The sequence below is a fragment of the Electrophorus electricus genome, chromosome 6 (genome assembly GCF_041902795.1).
Source record: "Electrophorus electricus isolate QZ-2024a chromosome 6, ASM4190279v1, whole genome shotgun sequence".
NCBI classification, from domain to species: domain Eukaryota; kingdom Metazoa; phylum Chordata; class Actinopteri; order Gymnotiformes; family Gymnotidae; genus Electrophorus; species Electrophorus electricus.
The window spans coordinates 9,185,721-9,198,078 of record NC_137502.1 but is presented as its reverse complement, the minus strand read 5'-3'; the positions used below and the strand labels follow the sequence as shown (position 1 = coordinate 9,198,078).

The 12,358-nt window shown below is 39.0% G+C and overlaps 1 protein-coding gene across 3 annotated transcripts; it reads left to right on the top strand.

The window, feature by feature from the left end:
* Positions 1-3,593: 3,593 nt before the first annotated feature.
* Positions 3,594-11,705, top strand: anln2 (anillin, actin binding protein 2). Of its 3 annotated transcripts, none has more exons than XM_081716497.1 (24): positions 3,594-3,672; positions 4,235-4,311; positions 4,654-4,836; positions 5,139-5,225; positions 5,582-5,754; positions 5,854-5,946; positions 6,098-6,178; positions 6,602-6,722; positions 6,877-7,340; positions 7,473-7,558; positions 7,714-7,843; positions 7,977-8,112; positions 8,212-8,376; positions 8,465-8,591; positions 8,784-8,832; positions 8,993-9,058; positions 9,145-9,177; positions 9,285-9,306; positions 9,397-9,503; positions 9,616-9,669; positions 9,868-9,954; positions 10,086-10,193; positions 10,357-10,493; positions 10,621-11,705. In XM_081716497.1, the coding sequence occupies exons 2-24, from the start codon at positions 4,236-4,238 to the stop codon at positions 10,784-10,786; spliced, it is 2,751 nt and encodes a 916-aa protein (XP_081572623.1). In that variant the 5' UTR covers positions 3,594-3,672; position 4,235; the 3' UTR covers positions 10,787-11,705. The 3 variants fall into 3 exon arrangements, with proteins under 3 accessions (XP_081572623.1, XP_026870902.2, XP_081572625.1); XM_081716499.1 differs by having other exon boundaries at positions 3,630-3,695; XM_027015101.2 differs by lacking the exon at positions 6,098-6,178.
* Positions 11,706-12,358: the final 653 nt, after the last annotated feature.

Below are 12,358 nucleotides of genomic sequence, written 5' to 3'. Positions count from 1 at the left end.
TTACCCTTCAGCTCTAGAATTTCAGAGTTAAAATGTATCTGTTACCCTGAATCTATACAAAATTAAACATCTTCCATTAAAATGCAAAACGAATGCTGAAAGAACATTAATAAGCACACACCGTTAAATTCAGCCAAGGAGCCAAGTGCAAAAAGAGCTGTTTCTTTAACCTCAGAGTAATGACTGGAGCTGAAGAGGTTATAGATGAATGTCACACCTCCAATCTCTTTGAAGAACTCAACATACTGACCTGCTAAATTCATAAGAAATATATAACAGTACAAAACAGGTTTGCTGTATGACTGTGTGAATGATATAATTGGACATTGTGTGACTGCTTTCAAACTGACCATCCTGTTGACAGATTGATATGATGGTAAGTAGAGCTTGTTTCTGTGAGTCTGGACATTTCATCTGATACTTCAGACACTCAAGTAATAAGTGGAGATCAGTTTTGATTGCTGAAAACATTGATTAGATATTTAAATATATTACATTTACATATGAATTAATACACATATTCAAGTAATTGCATATGCTTGATCAGAAAAGGAATTCTATTTTCAAATATTGTAATAACAGTCATCTTGCCTTGTACTGCACTATGATTTTTACCAGGCACATTTAACCCCCACCATACCATTTGCAGGTATAAAATATTTTTCCACAAGAGGTTTAGAGTTTAAAATGCATCTATCTACATTTTAAAAAGAGAGAATTATCCATTAAAGGTTTTCTGACTTTGACTGTTTTGTTTTAGAAACATGTACAATAGACTGGTCCTTCAAAGACTATTTAATTGTGGCAGTCAACTGTCAAGAGCTATTGATTTATTTAAGGAAGGGAAACCTCAGTATATACTATCTAACATGACTGCCTTGTAGTCTCTGAGTAACTGACTTACCATTTAGTATTTTCAACAGGGATTATATGTAATTTCCTGTCCTGTGGCTACAGCTGCTGAGATCAGATTCAGGTTAAAACAAATCTCACTTTAAATTATAATATTACACGTCCATTCATTAGACTACTATGTTTGGTCACAATAAGCTGACATTAGATAACTAGTTAGCTTTTTTTTCTAGCTATCTAGTCCGAGGAGTTAGCCAATCATTCGCTATTTAAAGCAAATCTAGACCATCACAGCCCCCTAATTAAAAAAATTAATGAATTACAATTAACAATAAAATTAGCGTTCCAATAGCGTTATTGATATAATTCGACTATTCTAAAAGCTTTGGTCCGAAACGAATAGATTGCTAGACAGCTAGCGTTAGGTAGTAGACCCAGCAGTAAATTACTACACCTTAATTTAAACACTTGCTAAACACTCAGGACAATTAACGCTAATGTCATCAAATATTCTCGCCATCACACGCGTTTCCTCAGGTATTTTATTTTGACATCAGATTTAACACAGCTAGAATGTAATAATTGGGAAAGGGTATCATTTGAATACATAGCTAGAGACTTATCGTCACGTACCAACTAGGCAATTTAGCTTTTAATTTCTCAACGTAACCAATTCTCAATAGGCTACATTTCCCAATTGTAATTTTAAAATTAAAAACTACGCAGGGTCATCTGGACAATCAACGAACCGCGAGATATTCCCATATTTCATATACGAGCAACCAGTGAAATACGGTTGCATCTACTAACCCTAATACTCAGAATATTTACACAAACTTTATAAACCTACTTTGCTTAATTACACATCTTATCATAATCAAGTAAGGAATTATTATAAATTTATAAATTAATTATTATAATTATAAATTATTATTATATAAATTATTAGAAATGTAGAATTTACTAACCCCCAAGAAATTTTCGAAACCATCTATGTAGTGCTTTTCTGTGGTGTTCTATTTGTTGTCAGCAATTAATGTAGACTGATCTCTTATTTCAGTGCATATTGAAGTAAACTGACAAAGGTGTAAACTTTAGCTAGCTTCATTAATGGTTTGTGTTTTTCCTTGTGTAATTTGTGCTGGCTCAGACACCTGTACATATATGCAGTTAGCATGTGCATAAGACACCTGTGCCATGTTGGCAGTAAGCGTCTGTCTGGCTGTTTTTTCCACATTTCACCATTGTATCTTCTCACACTGCCAGGCCCAGGCCTACCCGTCTTGTGGTAGGATATCAGATTGTAACCCAAATCAAGGCAGAGAGCGTGCACTTTCTTCAGCTGGTCATACACTGGACTTTCAGATGACCAGAATTCGATGGGTGTGGTAGCTAATATTTCCTAATAACTAATATTCACTGTTGTGTATTCACTGTTTGTCACAAATCCATAATTTTCATTTGGAAGAGTATAAGGTTCTGTTTTATTCCAAGCATCATACATAACATGTTCGTGTGAGCCAACTACTGTTGATTTTTTTTAATCTTCTTGTAAACCTCTTGAAATGTTCAAATGAGATTTATTTGAAGAGATGTATTTATGTGAAGAGCAGTCATTTTACAACCATGTTCTTTCCCACCCTCTCTTATGTACTTTAAGCATTTTTATATACCTTTTGAAGGCTGAATTGCTGTAATGTTTGTATGTGTTTTATTTGTGAGATTAGGTTTGTGTTCTTTCTAACCTTGATGCACACCTTTCACTTTCTTCCCTATTTTCCTTTATCTTCATTAATTTGTTTACTTCCCTGGAACTTTCCTAAGAAGTTGTTTTCACTTGGAATCTTACTGTATGAGATATTTCGTCAGTCTCGTGACAACAAAGCATTAATCCGTTGGTGAGTTTAAGTTCATATTTATTGTAAAATTCAGTGGTCATGTTTATGTTGATGTACATATTACATAATTTAAGGTCTACTTCTTGTATAATATTCTGTTACTTATTACTGTTTATTTTTGATCAGTTGGGATGAGTGAAGATTTGTTTTGTTGTTTTTTAATAGGTTAATCAACCACAATATATAAACACATGAAAAATAAGTACTGTATTTTCAGTGAATTATTTATTAATTATAATAGTACATTTCATCTGTTTGTATTGACATTATTTTTCTGTCGTCTTTACATTCTAGCACCTTTTTTTGTCATGCAACCTTTGCCTTCTTGATTATTAAAGATTATTTACATTGTATTTGGAAAGGTGTCTGATTGATGTTTCAAAACAATTCACTGTCCAAGGCCACTTCTAGTTATCTGAGCAATTGGAGCAGAAACATCTTGCATTACTTTATTGAACTCGATACATTACTTTAATTTCCCACTTAATGACCTTTCCTTTGAAGTATACCATTTGAATATTTTTGGAAATTAAATTTTTATTTCATGAACAGAATTTAGGTTATCTGGATTTACACGTAATATAATGTTTTGAAACAATCAAGATTTTAGACTTGAATGTACAATATAAATAAAGATTATTATACGTAGTAGTAATGCTATTGTTAATAGGAAGCAATAATTTTGCTTTCTGACATTCTATATCCAGACACAAACGGTGCACTGAGACACAGACGGCGTGACTTTAAATAGCCACATTTCAGCAAAAGCCTCCAGTGTGCATTTGATATTTTTCGCCAAAGTGGCGTCACGCGCATGCGCCAAACACCCGCTGAAATTCAAATGTTTGAAGTAAACGGAAGAGCGTTAACAAAATAGACCTTGGTTAGTTAGTTCGTTACTGCCCCTGCTGTATTCGCGGAGGTAAGGAAAACGTAAAATAAAAGGTGGAATAATTTTATTCGCATAATAGGAAAGCACTTGTCTTGACCGAGAGCTTTTTATTATGTATGTTGTCATGTCGTTACAGTAGTTGGCTTATTTACCAGATAGCTAGTTAACCCAGCTAGCTAACCCTAGCTAGACTAACTGGTGTTTCGAGTTAAAACGTTCTTGTACTGTGTGAGGAAAAGCTGTTATAAATATCCCTAGCTAGCAGTTCGATTGAAAAACTCAAGGATAAGGCAGACTGCTTTTTAAACATCAGTCGAAATCCCGGGTGATCTTAGTGTAAACTCAAATTGTGGCTTTTTAAAGTCCAATTTAGAGCCTAGCACGCTAACCTAGTTATCTGATATTCTATCGAAATGTTCTATTGTACCAGACACTAGCTAACGTAGCTAGCTAGCTAAAAGAGCCGTAGATAATAAAATCTTTAAATAACTATACTAGGAAGGTAGCTAGCTAGTTAGTTAACTTGACTACCTAGCTAGCTACGTCTGAAGTTCTGCTAACTAACATGCTTCTACCTTTGTGTCAATAAAAGAATGGAAAAACATAATCAGACGGATACAAATCAAAAGAGGCCGAGAGATCCTCTGGAGGACATCTTGGTCTCTAATGGTATGAATATTTTACCAGTTAGCTTTGCTAGTTATGTGCTATATACCATTTGAGTTCACGTAACACTATACTTTTGTAACTGCTTTAGTCAACAATACGTTCCTTGGCATCAATTAAATCATGATTAAATTATCAAGTAATTATGTAAGTTATCAGTTGCATTTATGAGATAGTATAGATTAATATTTAACAGTGGTTTGTGACGTTTGACACACTTTTCCCGTGGTGTGTTTTAGTTACTGTTTTGTTCTCATTTTGACTGCACATTTAAACATTTCCGTATGGTTATTATGCTAATTATGAAGATTGTTATACCTGACATAATTGTCATTAATTTTACAGAGCTTGAGAATGTTATGAAGAAGAGATGCTTGGCTGCAGAAGGAGTCGAGAATCAGAACCCCCTGCAGCTTGTACAAAGGTCTCCAGCCAGACCACGGCAGGTGGAGCTGGAGGTGAAACCAGACACGCCAGCCATAGCTTCAGTTCGCCTCAGGGTGCAGCAGCTCGCCCAGAAACGAGATGGTGAGAGAAGTCTGATTTGCCCTTTTGTTGTTTGAATTTTAGTGGGTGTTTGACACATGAGCAGTGGTAGCTCAGTGGTTAAGTTACTGGACTTATAATCGTTAGGTTTCTGGTTCAAGCCCCATTGCTGCCAAGTTGCCGCTGTTGGGCCCCTGACCAATTCCCTTAACCCTCAAGTTGTACTCAGTCATAATTGTAAGTTGCTTTACATGAAGGTCTCAGGTAAATGGGTAGTTTGTTTGTATTTTGTTTAGAATTAATGACTCAGGAAGAAGCCTTGTGGTGTTTCTGTGAGTGTGTAGGAGGGGTGGTGCTTGTCCAGCGCTGTATGTCAGACCCAGGGAAAGAGAGTCCCTCCAGAAGCTTGCTTCATGATATCTGTCACATTGGTGAGTGATTATGTTGGCCTATATCACTGTATCAGTTGTCATGTTGCAAAATAACAATTCACCCAATTACTGCTGAAGATAAGTACCACTGCAATATTATTCCTTCCTATATGGCATAAACTGTCCTTTGAAGCTCTGTTCCTCCTTTTCAGTAAGTCTCATTTGAAACAACACAGTCCAGTAGTAAAACGCTGCAGAAAGAACTATCTCTAATGAAGCCGATGTGTCACTCACTACCATGTTGGCCGAGCCTGAGGCTGAGTTAGGAAGTCTGGTGTTTAAAACCATTTGGTCATTATAAATGATACACCCGTGCTTGAATGTCCTTTCTATATCTGGCACTGTGTGTGTTGAAGGTGAGGGTGAGTTTAGCTCTCGGTTGGAGTGCTTTAAGACTCCCACCCCAGAGAGCAGCCCTGTACCTTCAACATCCACCTCACGCCAGCTCTCCAGCTTTGTACACAACATGCAGCAGCAGCTCCATGCTGCAGTGACCCCCAGCACTAAGGAGGCGTCCCGCATCCGCCAGGTGGGCATTCTCAAAAGCACTCTTTTAAAAAAATAATAAAATAAATTATAAATTAAAGTGAAATCGACTGTTCCAACTGTGTGTGTCTGACCTGCTCAGGCCCGAAAGGATGAGTTGAAATTGCTCAGAGTTCAGCCTCTTTCAGAGAACATGTGGCTCAAGAGGAGCTTGTCTGATCCTTCACTTGCTGAGGTGAAAACTCTTTACAAGCACATCTAACAGTTTCCTTTGTGCTATAATCTGTTATAAATATGCAGATATAAAACCAGAAAAAAACTGTTATTTAGTTTACATGTGACTTCATGGTTGAGTCATGTAAACTGAACTATGCACATTTTGCCAGAGGTCTACTCTCCCAACCAGCTCTACTTGCGCTTTGCAGAGGACCAGAAAGATCCGTTGGCCTCCATTACAATTTGAGAATGTGAGCGTATGTGTGTTTGACACTGGTGATGTGCACGGGGTTCCTCATTTTTGTTTTTCTGAGGTTCACAAGTTCAAGTTCAAGAGATTTTATTGTCATTTCAGCTATATACAAGTACACAACAAAAACGAGACAATGTTCCTCCAGGACCATGGTGCAACATAAAAACAATGCAACAGGCAACATGCTACACAAGTGGCATGTTTAATCATACTCATTTTGAACTCTATTGAAATGCAACCGTATGGTTCTTTTTTTTGTTTTTAATTGCAGTCTACAGCACAGTCAGTGTCAACTGCAGTTTTTATTTATTTATGTATTTAATTAATAGATTGTGTTTGCGTTATTTTTCTTTTCATGCAGAATGCCTCACTGTTCATGTAGTTTGAGAAATCATGGTGTTAAACTGTATTTATTTGCCAGGATAACTCAAGCATTGACTCAAAGGGAACTGAATGCTGCCTAAGCTTCAGCAGTGTGAACGAGGCTGTGGAAGACTTCAGTGGAGAGATTCAGCCCTCTTGCTCAGAGTTTTGTCCTCCAGGTAAACCCAAGTGTACTCCAGATATTTTGTTACCTGAAACTAATAATAAAGAAGAAATATTGCCACTGATGGGGTGCAGGGATTTTAAATTCTGAGAACAACATACGGACATATTCTTTTAATCTATTGTTATTTTAATCTGTTGCCGTCATAGAAGCGGTGGTGCACTGTAAGGAAGAAATGAGCACCTCTGCCTTAATTGACAAGATGTTTGAAGACGTCTTACAGGCTGCTGACAAAGAAGAGGAAGCAGAGAAAAGGAAGGAGGAGACAAGAGGGAATGAAAGCAGCCTGTCTCAGACCATAAAGGGAGAGGAAACGGACATGGTCACAGCTGAAACACAGCCGAAGGAGGAATCTCTAGCTTCTAGCTGTGAAGGGGGTGAAGTGAACACAGAAGCAGCTCTGCACAGTGGGTCTGTGATATTGGAGCATGTGAAGCCCAGTGAAGGAGATGAAATGGATGAATTGCCTGCCTGTGCTGACCACAGTGAGAGAGGAAGGGAGATTATCGAAGAGGGCAGCTCCATGTGTAGTGAGGAAGACTTCTTAACCCTCCCACCTAGCTGTGTTCTCTCCCCTCTCAGCAAATCTATGGAGGCTGTTGTCACACCATTGGTAAAGGAATGCAGTCACTAATTATTCTTTTTCTCTAAGAACTAAAAGCAGTGTGGTTGAGTCATGTATCTTCTGAACTTTTGATTATTTTATCACGTCTTAATTTTTTTACTTTGCTGTGTTGCTGTTTAGAGGCTGGTTGCAACTGCTCATCCACCCAAGGTGCAGTGCGTGTCTCTAGAGGAGCTGACCATTCCCCCTGCTCCACCTCTGTACAGGTAAAGTCATGTTTTAGGTAATGGTTAGTTTCCCCTTTTGGCTACATTAATATTAATAGCTTTGGAGTGCTGGTTTGTTTTTGAGTATTTGGATATTTCAGTATTGCCTCTGAGAAATGGTTGGATTGTCATTAATTATAGTTGTTTGTCAGCAGCATTGATGCATACCGTTCTCAGAGTAAGAACAGTCACCTGGCCTCTCAGTGTGTAACTCCAGGGGTACAGAAACAGGCTCCAGAGAAGTCTTGCAGCAGGCCAGCTATTAACACCAAGGAGACTATCAAGGTTTGTCACAGCAATTATTAGACAATGTTTGGTTTAATTTTTGCAAATATGTTGAGCATGTGAATGTCATAGATCTATGCTCAGGTGTTGTTTCACAAAGTGGCTGCAGCTTGATTTGTGTTTTATTATGCAGGTTCTGAATGAAGATGCTGCCAAGCTGCAGACCATAATCAATCAGACTTTACAGGCGCTGAGCTGTTGCAGTGACCGAGAGCATGGCAAAGGTTCCCTGCAAGAGGCTGAAGCTGAGAAGCTCCTGCTCGTTTCCAGTGCGCCATTCCCTATTACTTTCCCAGCTGGAAGCATGCTTTGATACTGGTGCCTGCCACAGTTTGCTGTGCTGTTAACACATGTTGCTTGTGGTGCAGGTGAGAAGCACGCCGCCCTGTTGGCAGAGATCAGCAGGCTGCGGGAAGGAGCAGGAGCAGAAGCAGACCCCCACGCTGGTGTAATGCAGCCATGCAGAGGCACCGTCAGCATCAGCAGTGTCCAGCTGCCCCTCAAAGTGGAGTTTGTGTGCTCTGCCCGCACAGGTGAGCTCACTTGCCTAAGGTGAAAGTGATGTGGGTGAAGCAGGCTATGGTCCAAGTGTACAGTGGTGCTCATAGGATGTCCCTGCAGGACGCCCCGCTCACTACTTTTTCATCCTGCTTCGATATGGCACCTGTAACATCGTGGCCACCCCTCTGGCTACGGCTGCTGATGCTGAGAATGGAGACACTATCACCTTCCCCACCTCCATCACACTGTGAGTCTACACAGACATGTGAAAAGAAATCCCCAAGATGTCTTTTTTTTTTTTTTTGTCCACTTCCTTTGCTTTTTATGGCAGTGCTAACATAGCATCTATATCATGTGTGTGATCATGAAAAAGGAAGTTATCATAAGAGTTCTATTTTTTGAATATTTTGAAATCCTTGTGTCTCATGCTGCTCTGTAGACAAGACATTCGCTCTAACTTTGAAATAGATGTGGAAGTCTACAGCCTGGTAAGATTTTTGTTATTCAGTCACATGCATGCCTCTCACTGCCTGAAAACATCTAATTGAATCTAATGTTCCTTCCAATTCCTGTGACTTTCTCAAGCTGTGTGGCTCTTTATAGAAGAGCAAGTTTAATATTTCATGCCTGTCTGTGTATGTTTTGTAGTCTAGTGGTGCAGGTAATCCCTGCACAGCTAGTCTCCAGCAGCACCGCAGCTCCACTAGATCAAGAGTATGTATACATTCATACAGCACATGCAGAAACGGTGTGGTCTGTCTTCTGCACAACATGTACTCATTAGACATGCTTCTCTGTAGGTAACACCAAAGAAGCTACTCAGCACCCTTACGGTACAAGTCTTTTTTTTTTTTTTCTCTCTCAATTAAAAACAATTCTTTTTAAAACGATCAGATTTGGAAAATGTCTAATCAACATTTTTGCATTTCGTTCTTTACAGAAATCCAACCCAAGTTCTTCCTGTAAGTATTTCTTCCCCTGTTAATGCACGTTCACAGTTTAATTTATCTGTAGCAATGGGTTTCTGATCTGCGTCGTCCTCTTCACCACAGCTGGTCCCCCTCTTCTAAGCTCTCGCAGGTCCAGCAACTTCTGTTTAGTGGGTTCCCACAAGATCACCCTGGCCTCGCTGGGACAGAGCAGGTTCCCACTGGACAAGGTGAAGTGTGTGGGGAGCATGCTGCCGTGTGTGTGTGTGTGTTGCACAGTGGTGGGCGCTCTGTTGATGTAACTTCCCTGTCTTTCCTTCTGCGCTGTTTGTTTCCACTCAGATGAAGTTTGAGGGCAAAGTCAGGCGACTCCTTGGAGATGAATTTCAGGAAAAGGTTGCACCCTGCCTTTCACTCCCTCTCTTTCCTGCATGGTGTGCATGTGTGCGGACACTTTCATGTGGGGACATTAATATTTGTGATGTGTGGTGCCTTGTAGAAGAGTCAGTTCCAATAATATGTGAATGCTTTTAAATAAATGAACTGTAGTTTACATGAGTATTTCTGGTGGTTTACTGGATGGCTGTATTGTAGGTGCCCTTCTTGTCTCCACTGGAGGGTCACATCTACCTGCAGCTGCACAATGAGAGCCATTCTAATGTCCAGCACCAAGGCTTTCTGGTGTGTGTTTAAGATGGCATTCATTATAATATTTCACACAGTTGGAAATGTCTTGTACCATAAATGCCTGGCCTTGCTTGAAATATTGAATGGGTATTTATTGCTTCTAACAGTAATAACTTGTTGTTTAGACAATGTTTGAAGATGTAAGTGGTTTTGGAGCATGGCAGCGTCTGTTCTTTAGGCTAGAAGGAGCTCTCCTCTTCTATTGGAACTACCCCAATGAAATGGGCAGCAAGGTAAGAAACAGCACTACTTTGACAACACTGAGAACTAAAGCACTAAAAACCCACATGTAGGTCGAATTCACAGTAGTCCTCACTATCTTTTTTATTTTTGGGTGTGCGTGCGTGTGTATTTATTCAGTATATTTTTGATAATTACATTTTTTGTTGTTTTCAGCCAGCAGAGGGCAGCGTCTCTCTGTGTTGCTTTGACAGCGTGCGTCCTGTGGAGAGGGAGACCTGTGCACGCCCTCACACCTTTGAACTGGTGAACACAAGGATCATGAAACAAGTCAACAGCCACAGTCTGAACAAGTAAGACATTCTGTTATGAACCTGGATCACGGTGTTTTGAGCACCAGTCCCTTCTTATGGTAATCAAGGTTTTTAACTGGGCTTTTGCTGTATTTGGGCACAATCCTTACTCGTTTCTCCTTTGAAGGAGCTGGTTCTCGGCAGACACACGAGAGGAGCGGGCAGACTGGATGGAGAAGCTGAGCCAGGTGCTGCTGGACTTCCACACATGGAGTCAGCACCCTGCGTCCAGTGAGAGTGATCGAGCTAACAGCTCCTCCAACACTAGAGCTTCCCGTGAGAGTGTCCTATAATATTAAATATGCTGGGACCAAACATCTGTGAAAGGAAATTTGAAGGGATTTCCTGCACTAACATGAAGGGCAGAAGAACCTGGTCAGCTTTACATAAGAAGGGTAAACTCAGCATTGCAGTCCAGTATCAGCCAGATAGTTCTGTAGTTTCAGGTGTATATGTAAATGCATGCACTTTTTAAATCTCAAATGCAATAACAGTAACATCACCAATAAACACGAGTGTATATTAAGACAATATTCCTAATGAGCCAGTGTAATTATAAACCTATGGAAATACTCCAGCCTCATTGTAAGCTCCTCTGTTGTTTTTGCTAATTTCGAGTGGCATATATCAGTGGAGGTTTTTAAAAGTGCTTCTTCTAGATACAGCAAGGCAGTAATTGATTATTCAGAGTAAAAAAAAAAGTTGGTTGTTTTATGTCAACCAAGTTATTGATTAGACTATGGCTATTGTTGACCTTTCTTAGCACAGTAGAAAAACACTACAAGTGCGTGTTTGTTATTGTCGTACACCCCCCGAACCCCCTTCCGGCACTACTTATAGGATGGCTACAGAGACGCATACAATCAAGGGAGCATTAATTTGATTTTATTTAAAGACGTGAAGTCCTTAATCTAGTCTATATCCTATTATTTCTACAGAATAACATTTATCTTTTTATTTTATTGTTCTTTATAAGTGAGTCTCATATGATTGCATCTATAATTGATCCGTATTTAGATTGCGTAACATGGGTTTGCAACATCTTTTACATAACCTACATTCTATGTTTACACCAAGTTTTTTCTATGTGCTCTGCCTTCTTTGCTTTCTTCCAAGGTATTTCATATTCCCTCTGTTTTGTTTGTCCTCTGTCACCTCTATGCAATATTATGTATAGGTACTAGAGAATAAATATGGTTATGATGAACTTAAGGTATGGCCTCCTGTTTCAACACCAACCCTGGTGACTATTGATACTCACTTTGTATACTTGCTGCTGCCACCAATAAAAAAATAATAATGTGTGGCCAGAAATATGTAAATAACATGACTTGTCCTTCCATATTTTAAGATGAAACCTTGAGTGTAGGGAGAAAGGACAATTTGATTTGTGTCTCTATTTCTGGATAGTGATGATTTTGATCCTTGCTTTATTTTTTAAAGTATAGAATACTTTTTGATGCAGTTAAAATGGTAAAATAATTTTAAAAAGTCAATGATGTAGTAAGCTGTTCTGATGTGTAGCTAATTGCAGTGATCACTGATTTAATATGAATGTTTTTATTGTGATCACCTGCCATTTACAATAGAGATGGGTGTGCTGGAGTTGAACTGCTTTTTTTCATTTTTCGTTCTCACTCTCACATCCCCAGTAGCATCATGCTTGGAGAAACAGTTAGTCATATACCGTCATGAGTTGTTTGTCCACCCAGCTCTGTGTATTGAACCTATAGATGGTTATACAATCATTTAATTTATAATTCACCAATACTGATCCTACTGTGCATACATGATTATGGTTCTATATGGAAAATGTATAAACTTAACAGTCATGTCAAAAACAGTACACCCTCTCTGAATTCTGT